The sequence below is a fragment of the Hemibagrus wyckioides genome, linkage group LG05, assembly GCF_019097595.1.
Source record: "Hemibagrus wyckioides isolate EC202008001 linkage group LG05, SWU_Hwy_1.0, whole genome shotgun sequence".
Taxonomy (NCBI): domain Eukaryota; kingdom Metazoa; phylum Chordata; class Actinopteri; order Siluriformes; family Bagridae; genus Hemibagrus; species Hemibagrus wyckioides.
The window spans coordinates 24,094,722-24,115,443 of NC_080714.1; the positions used below are offsets into that span (position 1 = coordinate 24,094,722).

Consider the following 20,722-nt stretch of genomic DNA (forward strand, 5'->3'; position numbering starts at 1 on the left):
CTCACCATATGTAATCTTCTAATAAGAACTCATTTTATTTATAGCGCACCTCTCTCACACTCAAGGTCATAATTACGCAACCACGAATAGATTCCGTCACAGTTTGCCTTTTGCTTGCGTGGTCACCATCGAACACCTGACCAAATGACTCAGCATTTTCCTGCTAGCCATTCTGCTGAGCTAGTGTCTCTAAACACCTCCTCCAGTAGTCTGTAGGCCACCCACAACCCCGCTTCTCCTCTCTATCTCTCTCTCTCTCTCTCTGCCCACTACAAATCCCTAGGCTCTAAAAGCAATTTAAACTAATAAAAATAATGAACTGCACCCAACCTGAACTGGCTCCATAAAAACACCAGGAATATATTTAAGCACATTTGAGCCATATTTATCAGCACACAGATCATTACAATCCAGTGCTGCTACAATCCTCCAGTCTCTTTCCCAGGCTTTCAGGCCTACGATGTACCACATGTCCTGCTGAGCTAGCTGATCATCAGTCAATGCACGCACACTGTCTAAGGGATAAAACATCGGCGCTTGCTGTTATAGCCAAATAATCAACGACAAGGTTGTGAGAAATGATCTGATGCAGCAAACCCAATGTGAACGACTTGAAGTAACATCCTGAAGTGTTTTATTTCTTTGATACATATCGATTAAAACAGAATGTCATTGGATGTCCACAGTAATGTTGTGGAATGATACGAAACAAGTTATTTCCTGTTATCACTTGAGCTGTAACAGCTACAAACAAAAAAGGAGGCTGTTACTTCTCTCTATTTTGTTAATGAGATAAAAATGCAGCTTGTAATATTAATGAGAAACAATCTGTAATATTACTTAGAAATCTTCTCTGTATGTTTGTTGTTGATCTTTTGGCTGCTCTCTACGTGTGTGAGGGGTCGCCACAGCGGACCAACTGGTCCACACGACAACTTGGCACAGGTTTTACGCCTGACACAACCCTCCCATTTTTATCCGGGCTTGGGACCGGCACTGCATCCAGTGGCTGGGGTGTGGGCACTGGCTGGTAAACGAACCCGGATGGTAGGTGAGAAACCTACCACTGAGCCACTGAGCCACCAGCGCCCAGAAATCCTCTCTGTATATCATGTTTTAATTTATATATGAATGACAAGTCATGCTTTTTAACCGTTTATTGTTACCTCTACTGTTGTGGTACTTCAACTAGACAAAATGAGTTTCAGCGCTTCATCCTGTCAGATTATGAGAGGCTGAGAGCATGCAAATGCAGGTAAAGCGGTTTTAATGCAGAATGAGCAAACAAATCCAAAATGTCAGACAGCAGCAAAGTCGAGACAGCACAGGTCAAATGATCAGCAGTGACAATGGGGTGAGGCAGAACGCAGACGTCACTGGGCCGAATCAACACAGTGGGCAATCAGACACAATCTAAAGGCTTGGTGACATCAGGACAGAGTGTTACTGAGCATAAAGTTCACCCTGAACTGAGTGAAAGAAAGACTGAAGTCCTGTGCAGCATTATTTATAGGACACGGTGCATGTTGGGGGTTTTAGTTGGCTGAAATCGGCAAACCTGACACATACATAATGGGTTTGTTACTTGGAGTTAAAAATCGAGTGGAAAATGTTTGATGCATGCTGTAGTGCTGGACATAAATAAATAAATAAATAGCTAAATAAATAAAATAATTAATTAACTGATCAATGAATGAATGAATGAATGAATGAATGAATGAATGAATGAAAGAAATGAAAAATGAATAAATGAATGAATGAATAAATAAATAAATAAACAAATGAGTGAATAAAATAATTAATTAATCAATAAATGAATGAAAAAAGAATGAAAAATAAATAAATAAATAAATAAATAAATAAATAAATAAATAAATAAATAAATAAATAAATGGAAGAATAAATGAATGAATAAATGAATAAATAAATAAACAAACAACTAAATTTGAAAAAAAAAATGCGATAGCAGCCATGGTCTCTTATTTAAACTCCTAGCTAAACTCCTAACACACACACACACACACACGTGCGCATGCACACAGGACAATGTTCACCCATGGGAATGGATTTTATATACCAACATACATGTTTTTTATGCTGACATACATAAATACCACCTGCGCTCTAGAAACATGTGCACGCAACATACACACACACACACCAATAGCACAATGTTCACCCATGGGAGAGGATTTTATATGTCAACATGCATAAACACTGCATAATAATTCTGAGGAAACGGAATCGACTGTCTGATTTAAAACACACCCTACAGGTGCATTGCTGTAAACTCTAAAGCGATGCTCGGGTCAATGCAACATCTGTTGCTAAGTAGTGAACAGAGCGTGAGATTTAAAGCAAAGACCTTGTTAGTTCTTTAACTCTGATCAGTATGGGCTATGAGCATTGTGCTGGAACAGGCGTGAGCTGCCTGCATTCCTTCACCGCCTCTCCAGCACGTGTGGTGCCGCCGTACCCGGCTCGGGAGAATACAGCAAATTTGAACCTTTCAGCAGTTCACTAGTGAAGACAAATGGCACCGTGTGTTTGGGGCCCTGGTGGGTGATCTATATTAATGTCTGGCCGAGCTTCAGCATCCTGCATATGCTAACTCCATTAGAGGGTCAGAACCTGGCTCTGTCTCCCCTCTCTCCTAACACATACCCTGAGGGAGGGCCGGATTTAGAAAGGTTGCAGGTGCAGGAGTGTGCAAAACTGAGCACGCGCAAACCACACACACACACACACACACACACACACTCACATGGAGCATGCAATAAAATCCATGTACACACTTTTTTGGATTGTTGCCCATTACATGCAGCGTGGGGTGCTTTGTGCTCCAGCTGCTACAGAGGGCATGTCTCACTGTGGTGCATCTGAGCCTTAGCCATCTTTACATAACAGTCACACACACACACACATCGCAATGTAGAAGCAACAAATACATTTATATAATACTTGCTAAACACACACACACACACACACACACACACAAAGAAGGGGGTCTTGTCATCTCCTGGATACATTTGCATTTCAGAGACTTCCCGTCTTTTACATTCTGGTTCCATGTTCTGGATTAAAATCACACACACTTACACACCAAATGTAAATTTATGGTAAACACTTGTTTATTCCCACAAACTCTAAAACACTTTACAGCTTCTGCCAGCTTATTTCCAGGATTATCCTGTTACTAATATCTTTAACTTCTGTCGTGAACTTTAAGAATTTTCACCCACCCTCAGGCGTGAGCAAAATATACATACCTCTGTTATAATCTATTATACTTCACACCACAGCACCTGATCCAACCTCGACTCAGAAGCGGGTGATTTACGATAACAGCAGCTCTGACAGCAGGTCTGGCTGCAAGGTTTGTAATTAATGCTAGAATTAATCACATTATGTTATGCTAATGCTGGAACATAATCGACTTCCGCGCTATTTCCGCTGTTGATTATTTTCCTGTAACAGTGCTCCCCCTGTTGTGTTTTATCTCTCGCTGAAGTAACATACGGTATCGCTCTAATATCACACTGCACACTAACATCACAAACCACGGTCTTCAGCTGAAATCCAATCCGGTGCTGCAGGAATGAGTCCCCCAAAACCCAGAAATTAGTTCACTTTTTTTTTTTTAAGCACTTTCAGTTCCATCATCCTGAAGTCAATGGCTTTTTTTTTTTGGAAAGGGTTCTTGGTTAACACAAGGTCAAGATATTTTCACATTTTATTCTTGGATGTAAAGAAAAAAAACACATCAGTAATACCAGAATCATGATTTTTAAAGCTTTTACATTTCTTAAAAATGGGTAATCATGATGACAAGGAACAATAAGATAAGATAAGATAAGATAAGATAAGATAAGATAAGATAAGATAAGATAAGATAAGATAAGATAAGATAAGATAAGATAAGATAAGATAAGATAAGATAAGATAAGATAAGATAAGATAGAACTTTACTGATCCCACAGTGGGGAAATTCAATTGTGAAAGCAGTTCAACAGACATTTAACATACAGGTTTTTAACCTAAAGATAGAAATAAATAGAATCAAAAATACAGTAAATGAAAAGAAATTATGTAAAAATTATAAAAGAAAATAAATAAATAAAAAATATTGCACAATACAAATAATAATAAACTAAATAACAATACATATAGTAAAAGAAAGTAAGAAAAAAATTATATATATAAAAAAATGATAAAATATTAAATTATAAAACTTTTCATTCATGCAGATTCATCCAGAAGAAGAGCACAGTGGATCCTTTATATCAGGGATAAATATTGAAATCAATAAACATCGAAAAGCTCATGTGATCACGATGTAGTTGGTTAATAGTTCAACTGTAGCTTTGTCCTTCTGCTGATTGTATTTTGGCTTCATAAAAGTTCAAATCGTAAACTTTTGCTGATCTTAATTTCTGCAGAAATCCAAAAGCCGATGGAAAAAAATATCCTATTGCTTTTCTGTTGATGGAATCAGGATGATGCTATCTTCGGGGTAGCACTCTATATAAATCCATCAATTTCACCAAAAGCTAACGTTGTCAGGGGGCGGAGCTACATCATAGCAACAGCAGTAACCCAAACCAGATAAAAAATGAAATAGAATCCTGCAGCGCCGGACGGTTTCATCTACGTGGGATTATGAGAATGAAAACAAACAATGTATACTATATATAAAATACTGAAATACCAGCAGTCTGAATGAGTTTTTAAATAAAGGCGATAAAAACAGGGGCTCTCTCTGGAGAATGAGAAGGACCGGCATGTATGCCTTACTGCACCTCAGGGTAATGCTCTTCCACCCTTCATTACACCGTGTGAGCTCCACCCAGCAATAACACTACCACAAATCTTCTGCTCTCATAACCTCACAACAACAAATCTACAATGACAACATGACAGCTCCAGAGACTGCCATTACATGCAGAAAAGAAGAAAGAGCCACGAATATGCTCTCTCTCTATCTCTCTCTCTCTCTGTCTCTCTCTCACACACACACACATATGCACGCACCAAGATCATAGAGTCAATAATCGTAAAAGTGCACATCTTATACATGAGCACACGCATCTATACACACACATCTACACACACACACACACACACACACACACATACACATCTACAGCCACATTGCTCTGTGCTGTCAGGCTTGATTATGTGATGTAGGAAACATGAGCATGAAATCTCAGGCAGCTGCCACAGGCGGTGAGATGTGATGCTGCTGGCTAATGTACACTGTAACCACACACACACACACACACACACACACACACACACACAGAAAGTGATGCTGAAACAGACGATACTTACAACAGACCACCTGCGCACTAGAAAGAAAGAAGCAAACGTGCGTGCACACACACACACACACACACACACGGTATACTGACATACACAGGTGTACACAAACACAAACACTGCTGGTATGAGAGCAGCGTGATTAGTAACATGATCATTCACACAAACACTGTGATAGATAGATACTGGACTGCGCCTACACACTGTACACTTTCATGCATACTATTTTCTGCCGCATGCCTACTTAATTACTTTTTTATGTGCATACTTTTATTGGAGACTTTCTACAATAGGAAAGTGACGCCTACTCATTTTGCACACTTTCATTTGTATCCAGATTTAATTATTTTATAACCATGCAAACTTATTTCAGTATGCATACTTATTTTTGGACACTTTGGTGAGCAGAGTCAGACACTTTCTACACTTTACATACATACTCATCTTAAAATTGTGGAAAAGTATGCATATTAATTTCGCACACTTTCATTTGTATGCAGATTTCTTTCTTTCATAAGCACACTTAAAGAACTTATTTTAGTATGCATACTTAGTTTGGACACTTTAATGGGCAGTTAATTTTATTATACATATTTATTTTGCGCATTCTTTTAAAAGCATGAAAACCTGTACGCTTTCTTCTGCATGCTTCAGTTCATACTTATTTTTTAGTATGCATACTAATTTTGCACACTTTGCATACATTCATATGTACTCATGCTAACTATTTATATTTCATTTTTGCATTTTTATTTGCATACTTCTTTTTTAGTATGCATTTACTTCTTTTTCCATACTGATTCATATTTATCATTAGTGTACTAATTTTACATACTAATTTTGAGCACTTTGCATACATTCATATGTACTTGTGCTTAGTATAGGTGTTTTAAATAAATATTGCATATTTATTTTTCCATACTTGCTATCTAGTATGCATACTTATTTTCCATACTTCTTTTTTTTAAAGTATGCTTAACTATTTGACATTTTTCTACTTACTTTGGACACTTTGTATACTTTTATTCATACTTATCTTTAGTATGCATACTAATTTTTGCATATGTCCATGTATCCATTTTATTGTTTATTGGCACACTTCTTTTTGTGTATGATTATTTATTTTCCATACTTGCTTCATAGTATGCATTTTTCTTTTCCATACTTCTTTTTAAAGTATGCTTAAATACCTGACACATTTATACTTACTTTAGACACTTTTGTATAATTTTATTCATACTTATCTTTAGTATGCATATAATTTTCCACACTTTGCATGTGCTTAATATGCATGTTTATTGGCATACTTCTTTTTTAGTAAGCATATTTTTTTCCCACACTTGCTTCATAGTATGCATATATGCATATTCCTTTTCCATACTACTTTCATTCATACTTATCTTAAGTATGTGTATTAATTCTACTCATTGCATATATTCATATATTCTTTTGCTTAGTATGTACAGTATATTTATTATACTTTTTTTAGTATGATTATTTATTTTCCATACTTGCTTCATTATGCAATTTTCCATACTTCATTTTATCAAGTTTCCTTACTTTGGACACTTTGAATACTTTTATTCATACTCATCTTTAGCATGCATCCTAATTTTGCACACTTTGTATATGTTATTCTCCTATATATTTATTGCTTAGTATGCATGTTTATTGGCATACTTCTTTTTTTAGTAGGCATATTTATTTCCCATACTTCCTTCATTATGCAATTTTCCATACTTCATTTTATCAAATTTCCTTACTTTGGTCACTTTGAATACTTTTATTCATACTCATCTTTAGCATGCATCCTAATTTTGCACACTTTGTATATGTTATTCTCCTATATATTTATTGCTTAGTATGCATGTTTATTGGCATGTTTCTATTTTAGTAGGTATATTTATTTCCCATACTTCCTTTTCAAGTATACAAACCTTCTGTGTGCATTTTTAGTGTGTTTTACATACTGCAAATATTTTTTCTGTATACTTGCATGAATACTTAATTTGCACACTTCTTTCTTTCTTTCATATAAATAATATTTAAGATCCTCTCACATTTGCCAGTGCTCTACACTGAAAGCTGTGGCTAGTGGGCTAGTGCTCGGAGACAGATGTCCTCTTTCTCTAGTGGTTAAGCAGGCAGTTCATGTCCAATTTTATGAATATAACCTATCTTTAAAATCCTCATATCTCTGAAATCATCCTTGCGAGGCGATACCTTCCATGATTCTTTTAAGCAGAATGTTATTATGCATGCTTTATTATGCAAGTTTGTCTTCGATGGCTTGTTTCAGGTTATTTATTGTTACTGCTCCCCGAATATCGTCTTTAGAGAGCTTTTAATTCTCGCAGATTCGTTCCTGTGATGAGTATTTAAATATTTAATGCACTCCTACTCAGGGGTTAAATTAGGGGGAGATTATAGGAGCCGAGCTCCTGCACCTTTTTTATGTGAACGGCTAGCAGAGCCGATCTGCGGTGATTACAGTTTGAGGGAAATGTAAATCAGAGCAGGCGTAATGGTGATAATCATAATGATTGAATACGGGTTCAGACCACTTTATAGAGAAATACTTTCAGTTAAAAAATTCTAAAAATGTCAATGTAGCCGTTAAGTGCTATATATGTAAATTCCACCATTAAGGAAAAAGTGTGTTTTTAGGCTTTGCTGTAGAAATGAATCCTCCACTTTTTTCAGCACTTCCATTTCGTCCTGAAGTCCATGGCTTTTTTGAATGTTATTATTATTATTTTCTTGTTAAATGCCTGAAATAAGGTCTGTGGTTAACACAAGCTCAATATATTTCCATGGTTTATTCTACAACATAAAATACCCGAGTAACACCCACTTGTGATTCTTTTTAAGCTTTATGTATCTTGAAAGAGACGGTTGCTAACAAGTGGCTGAATGAGACTACAGAGGTTGTCAGGGACGTTAAACATCATCACGCCGAACGGGAATAAATCTACTACCGCCTCGTTGACAGATCTTGCTGATTTTCTGAGAATAAAGATGAAACACAGATTCGTTTATGTTTTCAATGTGAAAAAAAGGTTTGGAAGAGTTTATATCTGATGAATGTTAGGGATAAATAGTAGCTTAACTACTACTTATACTTTATCATTTTTATTATATGTTTCTATACTTCTGTAAAGCTGCTTTCAGACAATGTCCATTGTTAAAAGGATTGAATATATCTTCATATAGGCAAGGTAAGCACCTGGATTCTTCACGATCAGTTCAATTCATATTGTATTTGTCACATACACAGTTATACAATTTGTAGTGAATGACTGCCCTTTATATAAATAAATAGAGCCAAGTAGCACTAAGATAAAAAGAATAACAAATAAGGTAAAGGGATAAAACTAAAACACAAATAAGATAAAGTGAAAATAGAACTTCTAGTGGTGGGAAAATAGCAATAGACATAGAAATATATTAAAAATGGAGAAGGCAGTATCTGAATACAGTGACTTGATCTGAATATGGTACAGTGATGTATTTAAATATGAAGATAAGATACGATCAGATAAGATAAGATCAGATAAGATAAGATAAGATAAGATAGAACATTGTTAATCCTGAAGGAAATTCTTTTGCCAGAGACTACTTCAGATTACAAGAGAAATAAATATAAATTAAATATAAACGAAATAATTCTACGTATACAAAAAGCTATAATCTGTTACTCTAAATGAACTAATACGTCTGTGAATTACACTGAATTTCTTTTAAAATTTTGTTTGGAAAATGTTTTATTCATAAGCAAAAATTCTCCTTATACATTTTTTTTATATTTCTTAATTTAAATTGATGACTTTCTTAAACCTCTTAGACTGATGAAAAACATAAAAAGTGAAAAATTCCTGAAAACATTTCTTCTTATTGTTATTATTATTATTGATCATTTTATTGGTATCAGCACTGAGGTATAATGTTTTCCTCTGTATGTGAATATGTGTATTAAATTATAATTTAATATAATTTCCTTCCTGTGGATGTTCTGTATTAGTACTAGTTCCAAGTTTCTTAAAAACATTTAAATAAAAAAAAAAATTAAAACGTGTTCATCCTCACGCTCTTGCTTCCAACTCCAATGCGTTGTTTGTTATTTAAAAAAAGAAGCTTGAAATAGTTGTCGGAAGCTTAGCAGTCCATGCTGCAGTCATGTGATCGCTATGAAGTTTGTTTATTAGCATTTTAGCATTTTTTTTTTACTTCATTTATTAGCATCTTCTGGCGACTGTATTTAGGCTTCAGAATTGGTAAAGATGATCAGATTTATGAGCAAAATGTGTAAGAACTAACTGTTCTTAGTTAACTGTTAGTTAGTTAGCCATGGAAAGGAAACATCACGACAACACTTGACACATTTTCAGGACAATGCTAAAAAATTTCCAATTTTTTCCAATCCATTTTATAAAACGTATTTTGAAAACGAAAGCATTTTCTCCTGTTTTTATTGGTTGTGGTTATTGACCAATCACAGTTATTTCTGCCTCAGATCTTGCTTTGATTGGCAGCCAGAGAGAGAGAAGACAGAATGAAACGATCAACAATATCAAAATATAAATATAAGAAAAAAACAGAAAAGGAGGAAGAACAATTCCTGTATAAACATCAAATTCAATATGACCTACTGGTTGTTAGAAAGCTAAATACCGCCATGACAGTGGCATTGTTTACCGTATGATTTCCGTCCACCTCCAGATGATCTAGCTAGGGAACGTCTGAGAGCAAAAAAAACGTTGTGCTGTTAAAGTGCTCTTTGCTTTTTAGTGGATCATAGAGAGTCAGACACACAGTACCAACACTGTGAATGCATAATTAGTGTGATTAATGCATAATTACAGTCATGATTAATTTATGACTAATGTTGCAGCTGCTTTTTTATACTAGCATAATTACAAATTCAGACGCTCACGTAGTCAGAAACACATCCGCTATACTGTAACGGCCAGTGATGGATGTATAACATTATATACATATGCACACATGGCTAAAAAACATGCGTACTAATTAACGGGTACATAATCATACATGCACATTTACACTTGAATGCGCACACGCACGCACACACACACACACACACACACACCATCATTTGAAGCTGTGTAGACTGAAATAAACCAAGGAGAAAAAAATCTAGGCCATGATCAGCGTTCTGTCTCTCTCTCTCTCTCTCTCTCTCTCCCTCTCTCTGAGTGTGTGCGTGTGCATGTATGTGTCTCTGGGTGCATGACCTCAGCACATATTTCTGTACACTACACACTGGAAACAGCAATTTTGTCTAAATATCTGTCGTAAAATCACAGGATGGTGTTAATGTATTGCTGAGCCAATGGAAACATTTATACTGACCTCAGATCATCTTTCATTTAAACAGAAATGTACACACACACACACACACACACACACACACACAGCCCAAGCCATTTGGGATACACTACAATTAAAGTATAAGGATATGGACAGATTAATATAAAAAGGTGTTGGTTAATGCAGTATATTAGTAGAATTATATAAATTCTATAAATTCTAAATTAATAAAAATAAAAATATTTTATTGTATTTACAATTTTATCATATAAAAAAAGTAAAATAAATAAATAAACAAACCCATTGTCTTGTATTATTTATTTATATATTATTTATTTATTTACTTATTTATTCTACTATTTATTTAATTATTTATATATATATATATATATATATATTTTTTTTTTTTAATTTATTTTCATTTTTATTTTTTTAAATTCATTTTTAATCCAGTTAAGCACATTTAAATAATTAGGTCATCTAGATATTTTATTGACTTTTTTTTTGTAAAAAGTCACTTCAAAATAAGCCAAAAAAAACCCCTAAAGAAAATAAAAAAATGAATTAAAGAAATAAATGTAGCACTATATATTTTAATTTTTCACCTTTTAATTTTTAGTACATTTTTTATTTTATTCACTTTATTATTAAATTCCTTTTATCATATATATTTATTACTATTATTTCAAGCTTCATAATGTTAAATTAAATCTGTTAAGACTCCACTGGTTCTGCTCACATACCGTATTCCTGTCACCGATTTCGTTTTTCATGTTTAAGTGACACATCATCATAATCATGACAGTGAAATCTCTTACCGTGACGGTTTTTATTCGTCCTCCTCCCTTGGTGCAGGTCCAGCCAGAGTGATTGAACAGCAGGCCGCAGATTTCTCCCTCTGAACACGGGGTCATCTCACACCACTGCCTGCTTTTCACTATCCGTGCTGCACACAAAAAAAACAGAAGGTCACATCTCAGAGGCCTGCTCTATGTTTCTGCCTCTGACAGAATGACACAAGATGTGTGTGACACATGGAAATACAACCCATGGCATGGTACTACCAACCCTGCTGTGCCTTATAGACAATGCATAGGTTTTATTTCAACTTATATGGGTTGGAACTGCTGAGTATTAGTATGGGTGTGTGTGTGTGTGGGGGGGTATCTATCTATCTATCTATCTATCTATCTATCTATCTGTCTGTCTGTCTGTCTGTCTGTTCATCATCTCAGAATTAAAATGAATCCTAATCTATCTATCTGTAACGTCTGGGACCCCCGCCCTATGCGGGGCTCGACCCCAGACGCCCGTGGTGTGTGTGCGCACGCCAGCACACGGTGTAATGAGACCCATGCGCAGGATTCAGCGAAGCACTGCTTTTATTACATTTAAGACGCGACATAGGGAAACAAACGTAACACAAGACATGGCGTGGTTAACTAAACAAAACAAAACCTAGACCTTAGCTTGGACGTGGAACCTAGCAAACAAAAGCCCAACAGAAACCACGGTACAGATAACAATCATGGACAAGGACACAAACACAAGGATCCCTATTTATAGGGGTAGACATTAGGGCTAATGGGATACAGGTGACAATCAGGATAGGAACAATAGGAAGAGCGTAACAAAAGACACACAAAGAAGCAGGCTTCCAAGGTTCACCTGCCAGCGCCCTCTCTGGGCCTGGCAGGGAACTGTCCAGCTGTTCCTGACACTATCTATCTATCTATCTATCTATCTATCTATCTATCTATCTATCTATCTATCCATCCATCCATCCATCCATCCATCCATCCATCCATCCATCCATCTATCTATCTATCTATCTATCTATCTATCTATCTATCTATCTATCTATCTATCTATCTGTCCATCATCTCAGAATTAAAATGAATCCTAATCTATCTATCTATCTATCTATCTATCTATCTATCTATCTATCTATCTATCTATCTATCTATCTATCTATCTATCTATCTATCTATCTATCTATCGATCTGTCTGTCTGTCTGTTTATCTCAGAATTAAAATGAATCAGAATCTATCTATCTATCTATCTATCTATCTATCTATCTATCTATCTATCTATCTATCTATCTATCTATCTATCTGTCTGTCCATCATCTCAGAATTAAAATGAATCCTAATCTATCTATCTATCTATCTATCTATCTATCTATCTATCTATCTATCTATCTATCTATCTATCTATCTATCTATCTATCTATCGATCTATCGATCTGTCTGTCTGTCTGTCTGTCTGTCTGTTTATCTCAGAATTAAAATGAATCAGAATCTATCTATCTATCTATCTATCTATCTATCTATCTATCTATCTATCTATCTATCTATCTATCTATCTATCGATCTGTCTGTCTGTCTGTTTATCTCAGAATTAAAATGAATCAGAATCTATCTATCTATCTATCTATCTATCTATCTATCTATCTATCTATCTATCTATCTATCTATCTATCTATCTATCTATCTATCTATCTGTCCATCATCTCAGAATTAAAATGAATCCTAATCTATCTATCTATCTATCTATCTATCTATCTATCTATCTATCTATCTATCTATCTATCTATCTATCTATCTATCTATCGATCTGTCTGTCTGTCTGTCTGTCTGTCTGTTTATCTCAGAATTAAAATGAATCAGAATCTATCTATCTATCTATCTATCTATCTATCTATCTATCTATCTATCTATCTATCTATCTATCTATCTATCTATCTATCTATCGATCTGTCTGTCTGTCTGTCTGTCTGTCTGCCTGTCTCTGTCCATCAGAATACTGTACTGCTCTTGAAACAGCAGGACTTGTGTTGTGTTGTGTTGAGTGATTCTGACACGGATGTACGAGTTGGCGCTATATTTTTGTTATTCCTGTGTGAAGTTATCGGTTCTGCTCTGCACCAGACGTCACATGAGAATATTACAGTAATGTTTAATAGGAGAAATAAAATTGAATGAATAAGGGATAACAAGCAGGTCTTGCTGTTCTTTTAGCTTCTGTATCAAAGATTTTCAGCAAATGCAAATATTGGACTCAAAGTTCCAACATGCAATGCAGCACCATTATGCTACAACAAAGACGTAGTTTAGCTAGTCATGTGATCTACAAACTGCTTTTTATTGGCATTATTAGCATTGAAGTTGAAGCTTTGGAAGCTGTTCTCTTTAAGGAGGGGACAGAATGAGGCAAAGGAAAGAATTAAAGCTCTGCTGCATGGCTCAGATGGTACGAGGGATAAATATCCCACTAATGCTGCTAGTGTATCAGCCAAACAGGATTGTGGGTAATGTAGCACATGGCAACGAGCACCCAAAACATGTGTATTAGCAGTTTATAGATGCAGCATCCAGCCCTTCGATTACACAATAACACAAACAGGCCTAATCATAATTAAATACGGTTAGCTCCAGAATTATTGGCACCCTTGGTAAAAATAGGTATTAAAAAATTGGTCATGATTTTAATCTTGAGCTGAAAATATGAGAGAAATTGAACCTTTGATTGAAGAAAATAAAACTGTGTTGAAGTGCCACACTTGTATTTTGTGCAGTCTCGATTTTTAACAAGTCTTCTCCTATAAAGCTTGATGAGAATTAAGAGTAAGGAATTGGAAACACCCTTTAATACAGTGTCTTTTCAAAACTCCAGAGTCCTAGACCCTGTCTCGTGGACTCTGTTCTTTAGCTCACCCCACATGTTATAATGAGGATTATATCAGGGGATTATGATAGCCAACACTTGACTCTGTGGTCACTGAACCATTTGGACATATATTTTGGATCACTCTCCACGAGCTGAAAACTGAGGCGGACAGATTTTCGTTGAAAATCTCCTGGCACTTCAGGGAGTCCTGCAATGCCATCTATTCTAACAAGATTCCCATGGCTTTTGAAAGAAAAACAGTTCCAAATCATCACAGATCCTCCACCGTACTTACAGTAATAGCATGGATTAGGCTTTTTCTGTATAACCATCCTTCTTTTTGACACCAAACTTGAGTGTTTGTTTCCAAAATGCTTTATATTCTGTCTCATTTGAACAGCACCTTGTTCTAGCCGACAGCATCTAGATGTGCAAAAGGCTTGAATGAGTGCAAACGCTTCTCTTCTGGCATGTCTTCCAAATGGTTTCTTGGCTTCGAGGTGGCATCTGATTGTAGATTTGGAGAATGGGTGACTCATATTCATTCTTCTGCAAATCAGATCCACCAGCTATGATCCTTCTCGCCTCTTGGAGCCTTCTCCTCATTGTATTTGGGGAAAAAGAATCTTTTCCGGAAAAAATACACTTTCGTCATCTTCCAGGAATATGCATTACCACTCTGGTTGGGTTGAGTCTCTTCAATATTGCCCAAACCGTGAATATGAGAATTTTCTTTTTTTTTTCACTGTCGGACTTATAAGAGTCAACGAACTTTTGTGTATTTTTGTTATGAAAGACTAAGGAAATTTCTCCTCTGTTTCACATCATATCCCCACCCCAATGAAACAAACAAGTCATTAATGACTGCTCAGGTGAGCCCCATACTTGTTCTTCCTCTATATTTCCTTTTCATTAAACAGTAAATACAAGTTCTATACAGCCGCTGGTACTGACATTCCTTCGCAGTTTAATCCTTACTCCCTCCTCATGGTTATAAATGAGCGAGCATTTAGGCTCTTTTTCAAGCTCATTTAAAAGAAACTCCTTTAACCAGAGGCTTGTTTTTGGGGGTGCACGTGTTCAGCATTGAATTTAAGTATGATGTTACACTCGACAGTAGTGGCTCACACCCCTCCCCTCCCCTCCTCACCACCCATTGCCCTGCTAAACACAGAGTCACGATACTCTAGACACAGACACCCAACAGTGTCCTGATTAATCATTTAACACATTTGCGGCAAATAAGTAATTCATTTGTTCATACTGATGTCCGATTTCTATTCTTCCTGGCAGAATGTATTATCAGTGAATTGTGAGAAAGGGTTAAAAAGAGACATCTTCTATGAATCCACTCAATTAAAGAGGCCATTGAGAATCTTTAAGCTTTTTAACAACTCTCTTTTGTAGGCTTATAATATGTTCTTTACCAGACTGCTCCAAAACACATTCTGTACAGTTATCCACTGCATTCAAGATCAGCATTCATCATCTACATCGACAAAGATTTACATTGTAAAATTTAACAAGTCATGACAAAGCTTCCCCTGCCGTCTGCTGAGGTTTTTTTGTATGTTTTATCTTCCCCAAAGAGCATTACAAGCCGTATATTGATCCACATACACGGTACACCCTTTCATCCAGGGTTGTCATATCTATAAGCGTGATCTCGCTGCCACATACACTTTTGTTTTGTTTAGTAAGCAGGGAAGCCGAAATGAAGCAGCATGTTTTTAAACCAACGCAGAACAAAGATGTAAGGAGCAGGCCAAGCTCAGCAAACCCACGGGAAAGAAGAGCTATCAGATGCAGCCAGCTTCAGATAAACAACCTTTTCTCGGCGGGACAGTAAACAAAAAAAAAAAGCACAAATACAACCGCTCGGTAATGAAAGAAAACAAAGCAAAGCAAAACAATGCCAATGTTATTTAACGTCATTTATACCAGAGAGCTCAATTCCGATTGGTCAGAGGGCGATAATTTTCCACAACAGCGTGCCTAGGATAGGAATCTGGCTGCAATCGCAGGTTTATGTTTAATATGCTACATTATTCGTTCTTCAGGTGCAGCTAACACAGATACTTGTATCAAAAAACACTAAAAATTGTTAACAACTGTGCCTAATTGTTGGCAAGGTTTCTGTGAAGTGTTTATTGAGCATTTTAGGAAGGAGTCTGAGGTGAGATAGAACTTTTTATTGAGAAAGTCTTGAGGTCAGAGGAGGTTCTTGTTAGTGTCTTGGTAACATGATGCTCATTTTTTGTCATAATAAAAGAAAAATAGAATATTCAATCATACCTGTTATAGCATAAGTGATACTATGAACAAATACAATTAAAATTGGTCATTATTTAATCCATAAAAAGGAGGAGGGAGGAGGAGTTGAAGGGAATTAGACAACAACACGGTGGTGTTTTTCACTGAAAGGACCAAACCAAAGTTGATTTATTTTTTAGTAACAGCATGTTAAGAGGTTGTTGTGTTTCATCCTTTACTTAATGAATTCATAGACATGACTGCGTTCAGACCGTGAAGAGGTTCCGTGTGATGAATATGTCTTGGCGGCCATGAATACTTTGTTTCCGCTCAACCACGATAAAATTAAAGTTGTCAAATTAACTCTGGGTTATAAGAATCCATGTGCTAGTGGAGGAAATTTTAACTCTGTAGAATTTTAACACTAGACACCAGGATACAGAGAACTGCCAAGGCCACACACCTGATAAACACCCATGCACTGATAAGTTTATCCCTCCTTAGCCAGCTGATTCTCAAATTCATCAGCTCATTATCAAGCCCCTGGGTTGAATCAGGCCTAGTGGAAAATAAACAAACATACAAAAAAAACCAGCACTGATGCAGAGAGAGGAATTACGGGAGCGATATCAGTTTTGGCTGTGTAATTTGGCCGAGGCTTACGCTGCATTCATGACCAAGTGGGAACTGGGGGGGAAATCCAATTTGAGTAATTTCCACTTAGAATGTTGCTCAATTTCTAAGTGTTGCAAATCATTGGTAGCTCTGTGGTTAAGATGTTGGAATACTGAGAGAAAGATTATGATTTTAAATCCCAGAACTGGCAAGCTGCCACTGCTGGGCCCTTGAGCAAGGCCCTTAACATTCAACTGCTAAGTTGAATGTTGAATGCACCTAATGTTGTATATGTTATTTTAATATCGCAGCACCATAACTATAACATATATAACAGTATCAATTTTCACAAATTCCTATTTGTCAGTAATATATTTTAAAATCACCAACTACAAGAAGCTGCACAGTTCCATGCTTTGTGAGTGAGTCGTATTAATGCTGAATTATCATCGCCAACATCCTACATTGGCTTTTTAAATGAATGAATCATTAACTAAACAACACTTTTGGGTGCTTTTCAAGGCTGTTTGGGAGATTGTTATCCACACAGATGCTAATCAGGCATTGGATTAGAGTGAGCCTTCATTTTTAATGACCTCAAACAGTTTGAGAATCGTGTTACTGATGTATTGTTAAATAGATCACTTTCTCTTCGGTAATGTCGGCACATTGTGATTGAACAGTAACATTTCATTTCAGTAATCTCATTCTATTTATTCTGTACCTACATCGTATTTCTATTGTTTCTTTTTTTCACCGTAGTTCTTAAATTTAGTTTATTTATATGCACAGTCTAGCAGAGAAGGTCAGATTTTCATACTGCATATTGCATATTTCCTACAGTATACTGTATACAACTGTGCACATGACAAATGAAAATATTAAATTGTGTAAATAATGGAAAAGGGTATTTCAAAGCAGGAAAATCCCAGTTTTCTAGAAGCAAACATTAATCTAAAATCAAGGCTACATGGCTTTCAATTTGGAAAAGGGACCAAGTGTTGGTCCAAAAAGTTGCAGAAAAAGTGACTAGAAGACAGATGGACAGATGCAGTGTGTAATTTTTATGCTCCTTCTGCAGTCTTGCAAAAGAAAAGGTCAGGTCAAAGCACGCTCACAATCTGGGAAACGCATATGCTTTTACGATCTCCTCAGCCAGTAGGGATGTATAAGGTATGTATGAGGCAATTTGATCTATTACTACTACTATGTATTCACTACCCTGTCGTCTGTTTGTTTGATGGACAGTCTGTAAACAGCTTGGAGTGTTCAAGGCTGGCAGAAGTTCACTTACAAACGGTTTTTGAACACCACCTTGGGGATTGCCACCCAAAAGATTTTTGCAGAAACAACTGTAGTGGACAAAAAAATTCTAAATAGACTAAGAAAAATATGCTAATAAGTATACAGAATTAAGCTAAGCATTGTTCTCTATGCTTTGGAAAGTATGAAATCTTATGGAAGTGCTGTTCAAAGTACATTTTAATCATTTATGTTTTTAAACTGGGCTTGTAGAGGCCATCCATGGAAAACTTGGCAGAAATTAATCTTGGCCTTGGAGGAATCTACACAGTAAAAGCCTGTTCTCCACTGGCTATCATTTTTTAGTCTAATTTGTGTCCGGGGAAAGCATCTTGGCTTCTTGCTGCTTCATTTATTCTGAAAACAGAGAGGAATAAAAGAAAAAGAAATAAAAGAGAGAGAGGGAGAAAGAGAGAGGCCTGAGACCTCCAGCCTTAATCTCCCCCTACCCCAAACTCCATCAGCACAAACGTCATTTCTGCTGAGCTCCAGCTGAATCCAAAGCACAGCAACACTGGGAAATCCATGGCCAAATGAAGACAGATGGTAGTGTCTCTGCCATTTCAGACAGTTAGCACGAGCTTCCCTGGACACCTTCCCACACCAGATACACTCTTACAGCTTCTGCCTGCATTTCAAACAAGATATTTATGACCAATAGAGACAAAATTATCTCCCATCTTCTGCTTTAAACACATTTTAGCTTTGAAATTATAATCCCCAAAGAGAGTCTCAGCAGTCTACATTGTTCTGCATTTAGGTCTGTTTCAGAGATGATGTAAATATTCGATCAACCTAATTAGCTCATTGTACAAAATATGCCTTGAATATGTTTAGGACCAAAATACATCTCCATCTAGGCCACCCAGGGAGAGCAGATCAGTGGTTTCAAGCCAACGTAGACGGCAGTGGATATTTCTGGATGCTTTAGGCCTAAATTACCTTCGAAACATGCAAATCTCTTTGGCTGGGATATACAGTATACAAATGCTCAGTCAGAGACCGCACAGCATGTTGCTGGACTCCGCAGCAGATACCTCTAGTGTTTGTCACCACATTTTGTTTGTCCTACATTTGTACTGACAGACACGTTTATATTTCTTACATATGGAACTTTAGATTTATTGCTGGAAGAATTTCCTAACAGACATGCCAACTGATATATTGTGTTAGCATTGCCAACCTTCGGTGTTTAGGTTGATAAAAATTTGTACGTGAATATGGAGTGTCTGTCTGAGCACAGGGCAGCATAACCGTGTGAAACTGCCAGCCAAATTATTTCAGCTATCTATCTATATTTAACAGTGAAAGACAAGAAACACAAAGATCAAATCTGTTATATAACACAAATATCATATTCCAGGTTAGCACACGTCTGCTAGGCTAGCTTTAACAGTGAAGCGTGTAAACATGTAAATATGTAAATATCCTCTCATTAATCTTGTCAGGTCAGCAAGCTGACTGTTAATATTGTATACATTTATTACAGAAAAATGTAATTATGATGTTAAAATTCCCCTCAGAAATAAACATAAAGATCAAATCTGTCATATATCAGAAAGAGCACATCTCTGCTAGGTTATCTTCAGCAGTGAAGATTATAAATATGTAAATATCCTCTCATTAATCATGTCAGGTTGTATCATGTAAGCTAGTGATAAAAAAAAAAAAAAAAGTAATTCATTATGTTAAAAACTCCTCTCAGAAATCCTGTCAGGTTAGCTTATGATAGCTAGCTGACTATGTTTACCATTGAGGATTATAAACATTTTTGAATATGAGTTAAACATTTAAAACATTTTTTTCTCACAGGAATACATGTTTAACATCTAAACGTTTATGACTACGACTTAAAAATCCTCTCTGAAATCATATTCGATTAACTCATTCTAGCTAGCGGACTAGCTTTATCAGTAACAATTAAAGATCCTATTCTGTCGAGTTAGCTCATGTTCATCCTAGCTACCACTGATCTTTATAGACATTTCTGAGCAGGATTTAAAAATTCTTATAGAAATCCTGACAGGATAACTTATGTCACTTAATATGACTTAAAAATCCTCTCAGAAATCATGTTGGGTTCTATATTACTGACTCGCTTTAGCGAAGAATATAAACCTTTTACTTTAAAAACTCTTTCAGAAGCCACAGCAAAGAAAATGCTCATGTTTACAAGTTGGCAAACTTTAGTAATGTAAAAGATTGTAAACATCCATAAACATCCCTTCAGAAAAT

At 36.0% G+C, this 20,722-nt stretch overlaps 1 protein-coding gene across 3 annotated transcripts in view; it reads right to left on the reverse strand.

The window, feature by feature from the left end:
- Positions 1 to 20,722, reverse strand: part of tafa5l (TAFA chemokine like family member 5, like) — a 103,025-nt gene that overhangs the window by 19,046 nt on the left and 63,257 nt on the right. For all 3 annotated transcript variants that reach the window (XM_058388899.1, XM_058388898.1, XM_058388896.1), the window contains one exon: positions 11,466 to 11,593. In XM_058388899.1, the coding sequence (XP_058244882.1) occupies positions 11,466 to 11,593 (128 nt within the window). The remainder of the gene's footprint in view (positions 1 to 11,465; positions 11,594 to 20,722) is intronic.